This window comes from Protopterus annectens, chromosome 14.part0 (genome assembly GCF_019279795.1).
Source record: "Protopterus annectens isolate FY-2018-M chromosome 14.part0, PAN1.0, whole genome shotgun sequence".
NCBI lineage: Eukaryota > Metazoa > Chordata > Ceratodontiformes > Protopteridae > Protopterus > Protopterus annectens.
In genome coordinates this window covers 141266630-141280418 of record NC_056748.1, presented here as the reverse complement: position 1 = coordinate 141280418, position 13789 = coordinate 141266630, and the positions used below count along the sequence as shown (strand labels likewise).

General features: G+C 38.4%; 1 protein-coding gene across 1 annotated transcript in view; it reads left to right on the top strand.

Moving 5' to 3' along the window:
* The window catches only part of ATRNL1 (attractin like 1), a gene marked incomplete in the record, with an annotated part of 6064901 nt that overhangs the window by 4620703 nt on the left and 1430409 nt on the right, over nucleotides 1-13789 (top strand). The window contains 1 exon segment of the mRNA XM_044055896.1: nucleotides 6675-6753. Within this exon segment, the coding sequence (XP_043911831.1) occupies nucleotides 6675-6753 (79 nt within the window).

Below are 13789 nucleotides of genomic sequence, written 5' to 3'. Positions count from 1 at the left end.
ACCTCCACCCCCCCAACACAACCCAAATGACACGTAGCCGACAAACTCAGTGTGCCACTCAACCACAGCCCATAAGGAAGAACAACGTACCCAACACTCTAGTCATAGGTGACTCTATAGTCAGGCACACTGATGTTCCACTCACCGGGCTAAACAAGGAGAAAGTTACTGTCAGCTGCCAGGATCTGCCACATAACACATGCACTCAGGTCACTCCGCGACAAGTACAAATATGACTCTGTCATTGTCTATGTTGGTGTGAATGACCGGAGATGTACCTCCTTGGACTACATGAAAAGAGACATGGAGGAGCTCTCCAATCTTGTAGACCAGGCAGGTATGACCCTAGCCCTGAGTAGCATCCTGCCATCACCCAGAATGATACCACAGTACAAGGACAAAATGACTGACTTCAACAATTGGATAAGCGTCTTGTGTTATTCTAAGGGACTCCAGTATCTGTCTGCCTGGGATGACATGTTCAACAGACCACGATGCTTTGCCAGAGATGGCCTGCACCTGTCACCCTTGGGATTCTGAATACTGGCTAAGGCTCTTGGCACACCTATAGTGCTTTTTTTAGGAAAGGTTCAAATGACAAATTCACCACCTTAACAGGTACAAGCAAGCAAAATCTGAGGGTAATGCTACTCAATGCTAGAAGTCTAAACCTCAAAATGCATTCACTCGAGGCACTCCTTAAAATGGAGGACATCGACATCTGTGCAGTAATATGCAGTAATAACATGGACCTGGTTCAAGTCTCCAAAGAGCACCCCTGTATTACTAGGCTATAATTCATACCACACCTTTCGGCCACCTAACCTGGACCGAAACACTAAAGGTGGAGGCGTGTCCATATTCATTAAGGATATCCACACCTCCAGGCTAGTTGCTCAGCATAATGCACCCGAGATTATCCATGTGCAACTAACTCTGGGAAAGACCGCAATCCAAATTGTAACTTGCTACAGATCCCCCACCATGCCCCAGGATTCCCACTTATCATTTCTTGATACACTGGAAAATATTAGGGTACAACCCAACACCCTAATAATTGGCGATTTCAACTACCCCACCATTAACTGACTCGTGTACCAACTCTTTTGCTCAATGTTTTCTGGAATTCATCAATTCCAACGCCTTGGATCAACTCATCCACACCCCCACCAGGGGCAACAGTATCCTAGACCTGGTCATTTCCAACATGGGCGACGTGTTCCACACCAGAGGTCAATTCCTCATTGGTCAGATCCGACCACAAGCTAATCACGCTAGACATCCACATCCCACCCCCTCCCCCCCGATTAGGGAAACCACCATAAAAAATGTCTCCAAAGCCAACTTCACACTTCTTAAGACAGAAGTGGCAAACTTCACGGCACCCATGCAGATGGACAATAGAGGTATGACTGCTGAATCCTACACAAATGCACTTTATAAGCACTTACACGAGTGCATGGATTGTGCTATCCCTACCAGAACCAAGAAGCTATCTTCCAAAAAATGGAAGCCAATCCGGTGGTCCCCTGCCATAAGCCAACTGCACAACAGAAGGAAGAAACTATTGCAAAAAAGAGTAAAATCCCATGATTGGAGGAACTCCCTGGTCAGCCTCAGTAAAAAGCTGAGATCCCTCATACAATCCTCCAAAGCTAGTTATGAAAACAAAATTACCGCTGATTCTAAAGACAACCACAAAGCATTCTATAGCTATGTCAAGAATCTCAGTGCCAACACTCAGATCTGCTCTGAGTTACAGCACAATAACACTAAATATACAGAACCAACTGATATTGCCAACATCCTGGCAGATAGGATCAGTGCTAACTTTACCCCCTCTCACCCCCTAAAGGGCCCATCTCTATACCGGAAGAATGCAAAGTTTCTGTAATCATGGCTGCACAGGTAAAAACCACACTATCCAAAGCCAAGAACACAACATCCATGGGACCGGACGACATCCCCGGCTGCGTTCTGCATGAACTGCAGAATGAACTGGCACCCCACCTAAGCACCATGTTCAATCATAGTCTCACCTCAGGCTTTGTGCCCACTGAATGGCACACAGTGATGGTTATCCCACTCCACAAAGGGGGAGCCACCACGGACCCTGGGAACTACCGCCCAATTAGCCTAACGAGCCTGGTCTTCAAGGCCATGGAACTTATCATCAAGGATCTTATAAACAAAAACATTAGTACACTCCAAATTCTGGACCCCACCCAGTTCAGGTTTGTAAAAGGCAGATCATGTCTCCTAAACCTGATAGACGTCTTTGAAGGAGTCACCAAAGCCATAGACAAGGGTAAGGTGGTTGACACAGCCTATCTAGATCTCGCCAAGGATTTTGACACTATCCCCCACTCTGGAATTATAGATAAACTCAATAAACTAGATATAAATACCTATGTCACAAGATGGGTTGCCAACTGGTTCACTGACAGAACCCACACTGTGAAGTAGCAGACTCCAAATCCGACTTCATACCAGAGACAAGTGGAGTACCACAGGGTTCAGTCCTAGGTCCTCTCCTGTTTAGTATCTACTTCTCTGAAGTACAGGCTAACACAGAAGGTCTTTGGCTAACAAAGTTCACAGATGACTGCAAACTAGGAGCCATAATCAAATCTCCTAACAATGTGGACATCCTACAAAAGGGCCTCACTGAGACAGATGCCTGTTGTCAAAGCCATGGCCTCAAGCTCAATGCCAAAAAGTGTGTTGTCATCCCCTTTGGTAAAAACTCTGTACCCATGAGCTACCACATAGGTGGTAGTCTACTTAACACCGAAAGTGTGATAAGAGACCTTGGGACACAGGTGGACAGTAGTCTCTCCTTTTATAATCACATCGCACCAGTAGTCAGGAAATCCTTCTACGTGGCACACCTCATCACAAAAGGTTTCTCATCCAGGAAAAAAGAGGTCATTGTTCCCCTCTACTTGTCACTCATTAGGTCCATTATAGAGTACACTGCCCCTTTTGGTATATACCTCGCAAGACATCAACAACTGGAAGTGTTGCAGAAATACCCACAAAGAGGATTACCTGCCTCAAACAGATGCCCTATGCAGATGGTCTCAAAAAACTCCAGCTGTTGGACATGCACCACTTAAACAAAATCCCAGTCCCTCCAAGCTACATGCTCTAGGGACCTAAACCTTGTCACCACAATAAACAGAACATGCTGGAGGGATAGATTCCTGTCCCAGAGACTTCCCATACTCTGAAACAAACTACCTATCTATATCAAACAAAGCTCCTCATTAGCACTCTTCAAGAAAAATATTGGTGATTGGATGGGAAATAGGAAATTCACCCCGGGGATCACCTCTGTGGCTCTGCTCGACAGGGGCACAGGAAAATAATGTTCTTGTGTGGCGAAAGCCAAGGTACATTTTTGGCTTGGCTTATATAGGCCCTAGAGCCAATAGCCTAGTATCTGCCTATGAACCTCTCTAAATGATATAGTGCATTAGGGACAGCTGTTGTGGTGGACAGCTACTGCAACCCTTAATGTCCAAACCATATATAAAGAGATGTATAACTTATCTTCCAGTCTGTCTTCTTATTGTGGACTACAAAAAATGCATATGCATTTGGGTGAATAGATTCAGAGCACTGCATATTGGTCTAATTCAAAATCCTCAGCTTTACAGTGCTTTATCCCACATATGAGTCCCCTTGAATTATCTATGATATAATCCCACTTATTCTCACTAGGGGTAATATAGAATTATTGACCATGGGATGCGTAAAGCCAAAGTAGATAAGTTAATTCAAGCACCAAAAGGGAAATTGGCCAGGCTTAAATTAGTCCACAAAGGCTGCTAGCCTGGTACTTAGCTGTGAACCTATTAATTACTGTTCCCCTCCTTATTATTGTATTCAAAGGTCATTCTTGTAAACTGACTATATTACACTGACACTGGGCATGCGTTTTTGTGATAGGCATAATCACATGCCCAGTATTTCTGTATTGCATCACCCCATGGTGCAATTTGTAACCCCAAAAGATGTGTATTAACATGTTGCCCTTCCCCATAATGTGTCAGTTCTCTCCTCCCCTCACCTGAAAATGCATTCATATTTAAAAGTGCAGTAATCTTGGACCCGTTGGGAGGATGCCTTGTGGTCTTCCTTTGAGCTTTAGTGCTTACAAGCTGAGAAGTGCAGCTGCAGTGCGGTATCAGGAATCAAACCTTCTTTTTTTTTTTCAATAATAATTCTTTATTTTATTTTTTCCAAACAACTAATACAGTACTACCAACTACTTACAATATGTACATGAATGCTTCCAACAGTTACATAGAATCATTATACATACCTATACACTTCTAAAAAAAAAAAATATATAATGAAGAAAAAATAACTAGTAACCATATAAGACTTATCTCAATAAAATTCAACAGTTATTCAGTTTTTCCCAGAGAATAGTGGAATGGAAGTTTAAGCTAATACAATGTTAAAGATTTGTTCCCATATTTTTGTATTGTTTACATTTTTCTTATAATCACTAATTAGAAATTTATGTGCTAGAATATGTTTGGTGGCTACTATCTTGAAATTTTGCCATGATGCCTGTAAAGGGTTCAACCAATTGGAAGCTATATATAACTTCATCAACAAAAAAATATTGACTAGTATAATTCTTTGGGTTCTTTCCAAGTTGGGTGGTGGAATATGCAAAATCGTAAATTCCCAGGAGAGTGTGGAATGTTGATATCCCATTTTTTGTAGTTGAAGTTTCAAGGAATTCCAGAGTTTGAAAATACATTTACAACTCCAAAACATATGTAGGAGGTCGGCTGTTTGATCTATACAATATGGGCATTTTGGTGAGTTCTTTGAGTTAAATTTGTGTAGAGTGAGACGCGTATAGGAATCAAACCTTCTGCCTTGTGTGACTGCAGATATCAGAAACCGAAACAGTCTTGGTCAGAATGGTAAAAGTCATTCCTGCTTATGAAGGTGCCTTTCATGAAGGCAGTAAATAATGTAATATCCTCTAAAGATCGGAGAGATGTTCAAATGCGCAGTATATTCATGTAATAAGGCAACACCCAGCTATTCACTGGTACTTACCTCTTTATATTATTACAGACATAAAGACATCTTAGTAGCAGTAGATGTGCATCTGCTCTAGTCATGTGACTGCCTTCTGGTCACCTTTGACTTCCTTTTTCTTACTGCCATTTGTGTCGCTTACCTACATTCCACGTGTCTTAACAGAAGTTGCAGAAGTGCTTTCCAGACTCACGAGGCTTGTTTGTTTACTGGCCTCACTGCCTCATCTTTGTACATTAACTCTCACTATGATGAGTCACTTGTTTGTTGCACCTTGCTTTTAAGTCACTCTAAGAATGCAATAGTAGGTTAGACTGTGGGCTGAAAGTGAGTCCCTTAGTTAATTTGTCATTTAAAAACATAAACCTCATTTTTTTATATTACAGTATCCGCGGAGGTGGTGCTGCGGTAGCGTTGTCGCCTCACAGTAAGACGCTGTCTGGTTTGGTTCTCAGCTCGAGCGTCTTCTGTGTGGAGACATGCGTGAATGGGCATACCTTCGTTGAAGGTTGTGTGTCAGGGCTGGCAACTCAGCACGTAAAAATGAACTGCCAGTCATTAGCGGACCGGAGTTCCGCTGTGGCGACCCCTAACCGGGAAAAGCTGAAAGACACAACAACAACTGAATGCAGCAGTATGTACTGTACCTAGAACTATCTTGAGTTAGAAAACATGGCAATGAGTTGCATGTTCTTTAATTGTAATGTTTGAAACCAGTCTGACAGTTTGCTTAGAAGATTAAGAATTTGATAATGAGCTGTCTCCTGCGCTACAAAGCTGCAAGGTTTGATTCCCTCCCCGCCTCCATTTGCCAAACTGTGTGACTTTGAACAAGACAGCTCCCGGGCTGACTCTGAAAAAGGTTCATGGAGATCAGTGCTGTGCTCCCAAAAACAAATACAAGGAGACAAATCATGCAGTATAGGACTGACGAAATGAAACGGGGCAGGGGCACTACAAAAATACCATTTTTCTGGGGTTACACTTATTGATAACCAAAACAACGCTGAGACACTTGCTGATACTTGTCCATCAAAGTCAAGATTTATGATGTGTATTATGATGTTGAAATGTGGGAGAAGAAACACAAAATAAAGCTGTACCGTGTAATTGTGAGCTGTTCTCCTATATTCCTATCACTACAAGACATGTATATAAATTGAATGTGTCGTAGTAAGTACTGATTTTACCTAAATGCCTGCCAAGTGTCAAGGTACTATAAGAAATGTTAGTGTACATTTATGGAAAGAATGCCAAAAGCGGTAGGAGTTATTAATCTGTAATCTTAATTATCGATAGTGTTAGTATTAACACTGATATTGTACAATTTAGACTGTTAATAACATGGTAATTACATTGATTCAGTTTCATTCATTTTTAGTTGTAGATAATTATAAACTGCTCTTAATTAAACAACAGTAAGTCATTATTTACAGATGAAATGCATAAATCACAAGTCATTTTAAGGCTCTGTATAAAACAATTTCTTTCTCAAAGATGTGTTTTTGTTTGCTGAGAGTAGTAGCGAAACAGATCATATGACCTCACAAAAGTTACTTAACCAAGTTCTCAAATGTCATGACATTATTTTGTTGTATTTTCAGCTGCTTTTTGTCTCTACTATTGGTCGCTGCTGTTGTTTGGAAAATCAAACAAACCTGTTGGGCATCTCGACGTAGAGAGGTACCGTTAATACCCACATTGTTTTAATTTAGATCAAAAGTAAACATCTAAATAGCATTGTGTTTGATCTGATGTTTTATAATTGTATTTTATTTTACTTTTTTGTTTGCTGCAGTACACGGCATAAACATCTGTGTCTGTTTGCCATCATCAAATTTAAGTGACAGTTTATATGGGGCACAGAAATATTTAGACACCAAGCTTCTGTTTTGAATAGATTCAGAATGTGTTTTGCAGTAAATGCATTCTGTGTCACAGTGTTTTGATGTGTTAATGCAGTTATCGCCTGAGGCCTTCTTTATCTAAAATTGGCTGTCGGCTTCACTTGAATGTTGTTGTGATCAAAATAGATAAATAGTTCACGTATGCACAGGAATGGAAGTTGTCTGAAGACAGTGGCTGGTTATATTTTGAGTCTGCATTAATGTAACCCATTAAGTTAAGTACTGCTTTTAGTCCTCCGTACAATTTCCTTTTAGACATATTTTCATTTGAGTGTGTTTAATTGGCAGTTTGTGTGGTGTGCTGTGGTTACATTGTTTACTATAGGCTGAAACATTAAGTGAGTGAGAACATTCTGATAATGTTTATGAAATCAAATTGGTGTAGTGAATAAATGACATTCTCATTTTATAGCATACTAGAATCTGTGAAACAAAAATGTATTTGCATTTTGTGTGCATCATATTCAGGACTTGTATAACACATACTAGATTGTCTCTTGTGATTGTTTAATAAGCTGGTGTGGAAGATGTTTGATATCATCTGTCTGTCATAGTGGTCTTGCACCGTGCTCATATACCATAGGAAATTCTGAGCAGATAGGTAGAGCATAGCAATTCATCTGTGTATTCTGAATGGAGCATTGTGTGTCTAGCTGGCTACTGTTGCATGTAGTTTATTCAGAGATATTTGCCAGACTTGCCATTGCTGTAGTTATATCTGCTTAAAAGTATTATTTAATTATGAGAGAGCACCGACATCATGGATCAGACATTACAGATTCATATTTGGAAATAGGTCTAAAATACTGGAAGTCTGGCAGAAAAATGTTAACAGCTTAGTATTCAGTAAATGCTATGTGTCACGCTAGGAAAGGCTGAGGTGTCTGATGGTCAACAAGAAGATGGAGGTCCCCTTGGTGCTTGTACTGGCTTCCACCCAGTCCCAGATACAGGATTTTGTTACTGTTTTTATGCATTTCCTGAAAGAGGGTAGGAAATGTAGGACAGCTTGTTTAATCTGCTGCTTGTTCTTAGATGTCTCATTCCACGATGTTCATTAAGCCCTATTCATGTATATACTGACAGTTTGCTTTTCTTTGGGTCCCTACTGGCAAACACTGGTGGTAGCAAGACCCTGAAGGGGAAATACAGTTACAAAAATATCAGATTTTTGTGATAGTGACTTCTGCAGTTTGTGTGTAGTATATTGGTTTAATCTTGCCTCCTTTTATTTCCCCGATAGTATGAAACTAAATTGTATGTATCTTTGTTCTCCAGAAACATGCAAAAAGCTTCCTTATTAATGTTTTCTTTTTTGCAAACATTCTCTTTTAAAGATATTTTCAAACTTGCAATGTTTAGAACTGCGAAATAGCATTAATCAAAAGACAGGATGTAAACATTTAGAAGCAGGAAGTTGCCCCACTCTTCTGGCAAGCAGTGAAGTACCGCATGCTTCGTTTTTCGGTTATCGACGGGGTGATAATTTTTATGCTCTAATTCTGTATTGTCCTTCAAAGTGTTGGAATTCTCATCACCATCAAGTTGCAGTGCCACAAATATTATAGGAAACTTTTTAATGCCTTGTTGTTTTGTATAGCCTTTCCAATGACAAATCTGGAAACTTCTTGCTTTAATCCATGTATACTCAATACATACTTTCATTTACCTTTGAACTGCTTTTTGCAGGTGTATTTACTGTTCATCAGCAGTTTAAAATCTGCCATAAATGGTGCTGACAGGTAGTTGACACATTGTTTTATTGTTGTTTTTATTTGCAGTCATTCGATTCATAATTGGACTTGTTTGTTAAATGACAGTTACTGGAACAGCAATACATTATTGCACTTGTTTTTTTCATTCTTTGGATAAACGTGGCTGCTATATTTTGGCAGAAAGTTGTAATGGAAAGGTTCTTTGGACCAGTTCATTGGTCTGGTTTATTTGGCAGACGTACTTTAGATGTTTGGATATTCTCACATTCAAGAGGCTTTATTTTGCTTATAACAGTGAATACATTATTAAACACTTGCTCTGACAATTAATCTTAATTACATTTGTTGATTTTCTACCATTTTAGACAATGAGGTGATTTGCTGGCCATAGATAATGAATAGTTCATTTCATGTATTTTAAAATCAAAATGTATCATTTTGAATTATCCTGTATTTTCTCCTATTGTGAGTCTTAAGAAGGCAAGTTAGATGTATCAGAGAGTAAGGTTTTTAGTTAAGTGTATTTGGAATTTATGCAACAAGCTAACTTACTGTGACCAAGATTTGTGTCCTTGAAACTGTACCAGCTCAACATAAGTTAAGATTTCTGCTTACCTAAAACATACAATTTTGAAATGTTAATGCAGTGATGTACAGTGATGCATTCATGATTTTGTCTTTCTAACGCTTCTGAATGAAAGCAATTTTTTTCTTTCTTTACCAGTGTTTTCTGGTTGAACATTTTCTGTAACAATTTGGCAATTGCTGTTCAGTTTGTTAAATGTTCAGCAAGTGAGTACTTTTTAATGTGAAGAGAACAAAACAGATTATCATGAGACTTTGCACTGAATTTTCATTAAGTGCATCTATCAAAAACATCGTTTGTTAATTACTGATTACAATGAATCACAGTAAGGAGCAAACCCTGCTTCTGCATGTTGTAATAAGTCATGGGTCATGCAGGTACACTGAGCAGAATGCGACAGGTGTGTCATAGGTCATGCAGGTACATGAAACACAGTGGATAGGTGTGTCATGGGTCATGCAGGTTTACAGAGCACAATGAATACAGGCCATGCAGGTACATGAAGCAGAATGGATAGCTGTGTTACTGGTCATGCAGGTACACTGAGCAGAATGCGACAGGTGTGTCATAGGTCATGCAGGTACACGAAACACAATGGATAGGTGTGTCATGGGTCATGCAGGTTTACAGAGCACAATGAATACAGGCCATGCAGGTACATGAAGCAGAATGGATAGCTGTGTTACTGGTCATGCAGATACACTGAGCAGAATGCGACAGGTGTGTCATAGGTCATGCAGGTACATGAAACACAGTGGATAGGTGTGTCATGGGTCATGCAGGTATATGGAGCAGAATGGATAGGTGTGCCATGGGTCATGCAGGTGCACGAAGCAGAATGGATAGATGTGTTACTGCTCATGCAGGTACATGGAGCAGAATGGACAGGTGTATCACTGGTCATGCAAGTACATGGATCAGAATAAATAGGTGTGTCACTGGTCTTTCAGGTACACTGAGCAGAATGGATAGGTGTGTCATGGATCATGCAGGTATACAGGGCAGAATGGATAGGTGTGTTGCAGGTCATGCAGGTATGTGAAGCAGAATGGATAGTTGTGTCATGGGTCATGCAGGTACATGGAGCAAAATGGATAGGTGTGTTACTGGTCATGCAGGTACACTGAACTAAATGAATAGGTGTGTCATGGGTCATGCAGGTATACAGTGCAGAATGGATAGGTGTGTCACGGGTCATGTAGGCATATCGAGCAGAATAGATAGATGTGTCAAAGGACCTGCAGCTATATGGAGCAGAATGGATAGGCATGTCATGGGTCATGCAGGAACTCAGAGAATGCATAGATGTGTCATGGGGCATGCAGGTATATGGAGCAGACAATATTAAATATTACCATGAATTTACCTTTTGTCATGGTTTTGCAATCTCAAAGTTAGTATATGTAAGTGGTAGAGGACCTGGGGTGCAAAATCACTTTTTTTATTTGATATATCACTACCTGGAGACCTTAACCGGAGTAAGTAAATGGGTGAATGATGGACAATGTGCTTGATAATGGTCACAGTTTGTTAAGAATCAGGGAGTCAGTGCTTGGCCTGACTGGGCAGTTTGCTACTTTTATGCTGTATTTGGCTGTGGTTGCTAAAGGTTGTGAATATGGACATCTGCTCTTCGTTGCAGAATGCCGGTTACTTAGCTTTGCACTTCAAACCAGCTGCTTTCTGTTACTCAAGTCCATGTAAGATTTCTTTATGTAGTTTCCCTTCTATTTAATGGCATATTTTCACTTCCAGTATTTTCCAGTGTTGACATACTTCTAAACTGTCCAGATTTTTGCCTCATATTTTTGATCTGTTACTCACAAAATTAGTGGTTTTCTGCCAAATCAGAGGACTGCAGTCCCTAAATAATAATAACATTTGAGTTTCAGACTTTATATCCTTCTGAAAATGCATGCCACACAAATCCTGTTATTGTAACATCTTTCTAAGTTTGTAAGAACAATATTTAAAATCTGTCCCTATTTTTCGGCCTTTGTTCTCCCGTTAGTTTAGACATTGTCCAGATTCTTTAACTAAGAGGTTGAGAGGTATTAGTGCACAGTGTAATGCTTTTTAAGTGATTTATAGTGTTAAGTCTTCTGATTAATCAGCAAGCACAGAATAACATCGATTTATATGAACAAATAAGAATATTTTTGGCAGCAGTTTGTGTGTCACATTCAGTACAGCTCCACAACAATGGAAAATTTGTAGGATGAAAGGTTTCCTTCTTCTGAATTACAACTAATTGTAAAGATAATTGAAACTAATTTACTTCTTAAATGCTTCATTTATGCTCAAGTGCTGTTTGGTCAGACAACGTTCAAGTTAACTCATGAAGCACTAAATCTCTCTCTGGTTCTTTTGAAGACAAAGTCTCTGTTTGTCCTATTGTACTATACCCATGTCAACAAGCGCATCTTACGTCATACATTTTTTCACATTTTAACTTTAAGAATAAGGTAGTAGAGCCTCAAGAAGGTCTTATAATGTTGCATAATTTTCTGAGCTCAGATGTAGTGTGAGTTGTGTAACATGTAGCATACTCCCCTTTGCTGTTGAAAGACTAGAAGGCTGTGGATTGTGTTCTAACTGCAGGTGATTGGATTGCTGACATTGCAGTGTAGCATAGGTGATGCTGTACTCCAGTGTGTTTCATCTTTAGATGGATTTAGATCGTGTACCAAGGTACGTCTGCTTGAGTTAGTGGTAGCTCAGCGGGATGTAAAAGATCCCACACCTATCAAAAATGTTATTTTTTTATTTCTATACATATATACAATTCATATTTTTACATATTTGCAATATTTACATATTCTAACATCATTCAATGTACAGATTTTTCCATTTTAAGTATTTCCCCCCACAACCAAAAACGTATTTCTTCCAGTATTTTTGTCACTGTACATTTTCCATTGCATCTGATTTCATTAAGTCTTTCATTCCATGTAGTCTTTGCTTTATAAAACATGATTCTGTCCATTTTCTTAGCTTCATTCTGGGATCTTGTCCCATGAAACTCATACTATATCATGTCCAGGTTTAACATTTCAAAATTGAAATACGTTTTAATCAAATCATGTTTGCATGCTTCTTTCCACAGTTTTTGAATTCTCTCACATTTAACAAAAACATGACCAGTTGTTTACATTTATTACATATTCTATTCTGTTTTCTCTTGCATGGCATATTTGCCCCACTGGTAAATTTCCTATGGACAGCCACCACAAAATAATCACTGCATTCTTCAATTATTTTATCATTTCTGTACCTGGTCGTTATTGCTTTTTTCGTATCTATCTCCAACTCCTTCCATGTATCCCCCAAATAAAAGGATCTCATAATGTTAACATACTGTTCTTTTCTGTTCATTTCTATCACATTTTTTTTCATTTCCACAATACAATTTTACTGTAAAATTATTTCATTTCTTCATTAATAACACTTTTATTTTTTTCATTTCCACTTCATCCCAAATTTCTCTATATGTACAATACATTATTGTTTATGCCAAAAATCTTTATTATTTTCCATTATTCCTTTTAGTCCTTTATACATACTTAAATAGGCTGTATCAGCCCCAGTCCCCCTCGTTCATGTTTCTTATACAAAATTACCCTCTTAACTGGGTTCAGTCATGACCCCCAAATAAATGAAAAAAATTGTCTGCATAATTTCTTTTTCATATTTCATTGGCATCATATAAACATTTGCAATATACGTCATTTTACTTATTATTATGATGTTTACTAAATGTGCTTTCTTTTTGTATGAACACATATGGCTTCCTGAATGTGATGGTCTTTGATTACTTTAATAACTTTTTCCCATTGTTCATGTCTGTATTCTGTCCTTCCAAATACTATTTCTAAAATATCTATCCTCTTTTTATTGTATTCCATGTTTCCTATAATGCCTTCATATACAAATCCTTTGCTTTTTTCTTAAACTGCATACTCAATTTTTCATTAATTTTTCCATCAAGATTTTACTTTTGCTATTACTACAATATCATCAGCATAAGTATACGTTATTGGTAACTGTATTACCTCTATCATTATATATTCTCCCTTATTTGACATTTTATTAATTTCTATTACTATTGTGTTCATGATTATAGCAAAGATCATACTGCTTGCAGGGCATCCTTGTTTTATACCACACTCTATTTTCAAATCTTCCCCAATGCACCCATTTACTTTCGGTTTCATATAATTCTTTTCATATATTGTTTTAATTACTTGTAATACCTTTTCACTTATGTTGTATGCTTGTAAAATTCCCCATAATGCTTTATACTGAATATTATAATATATCTTATTGACATCACCTATCATGATTTTTGTTTCCACATTTTTATTAATAATATCTACAATTATTTCCCTTATTATCCACACTAGGTCTTGACTCCCCTTTCTTTTTCTCCCAAATACATTCTGATCATATAATCTTTCTATTTTACATTGTAGTCTTTTAGTTACTATTCTCATGAAAATGTTATAATTTTA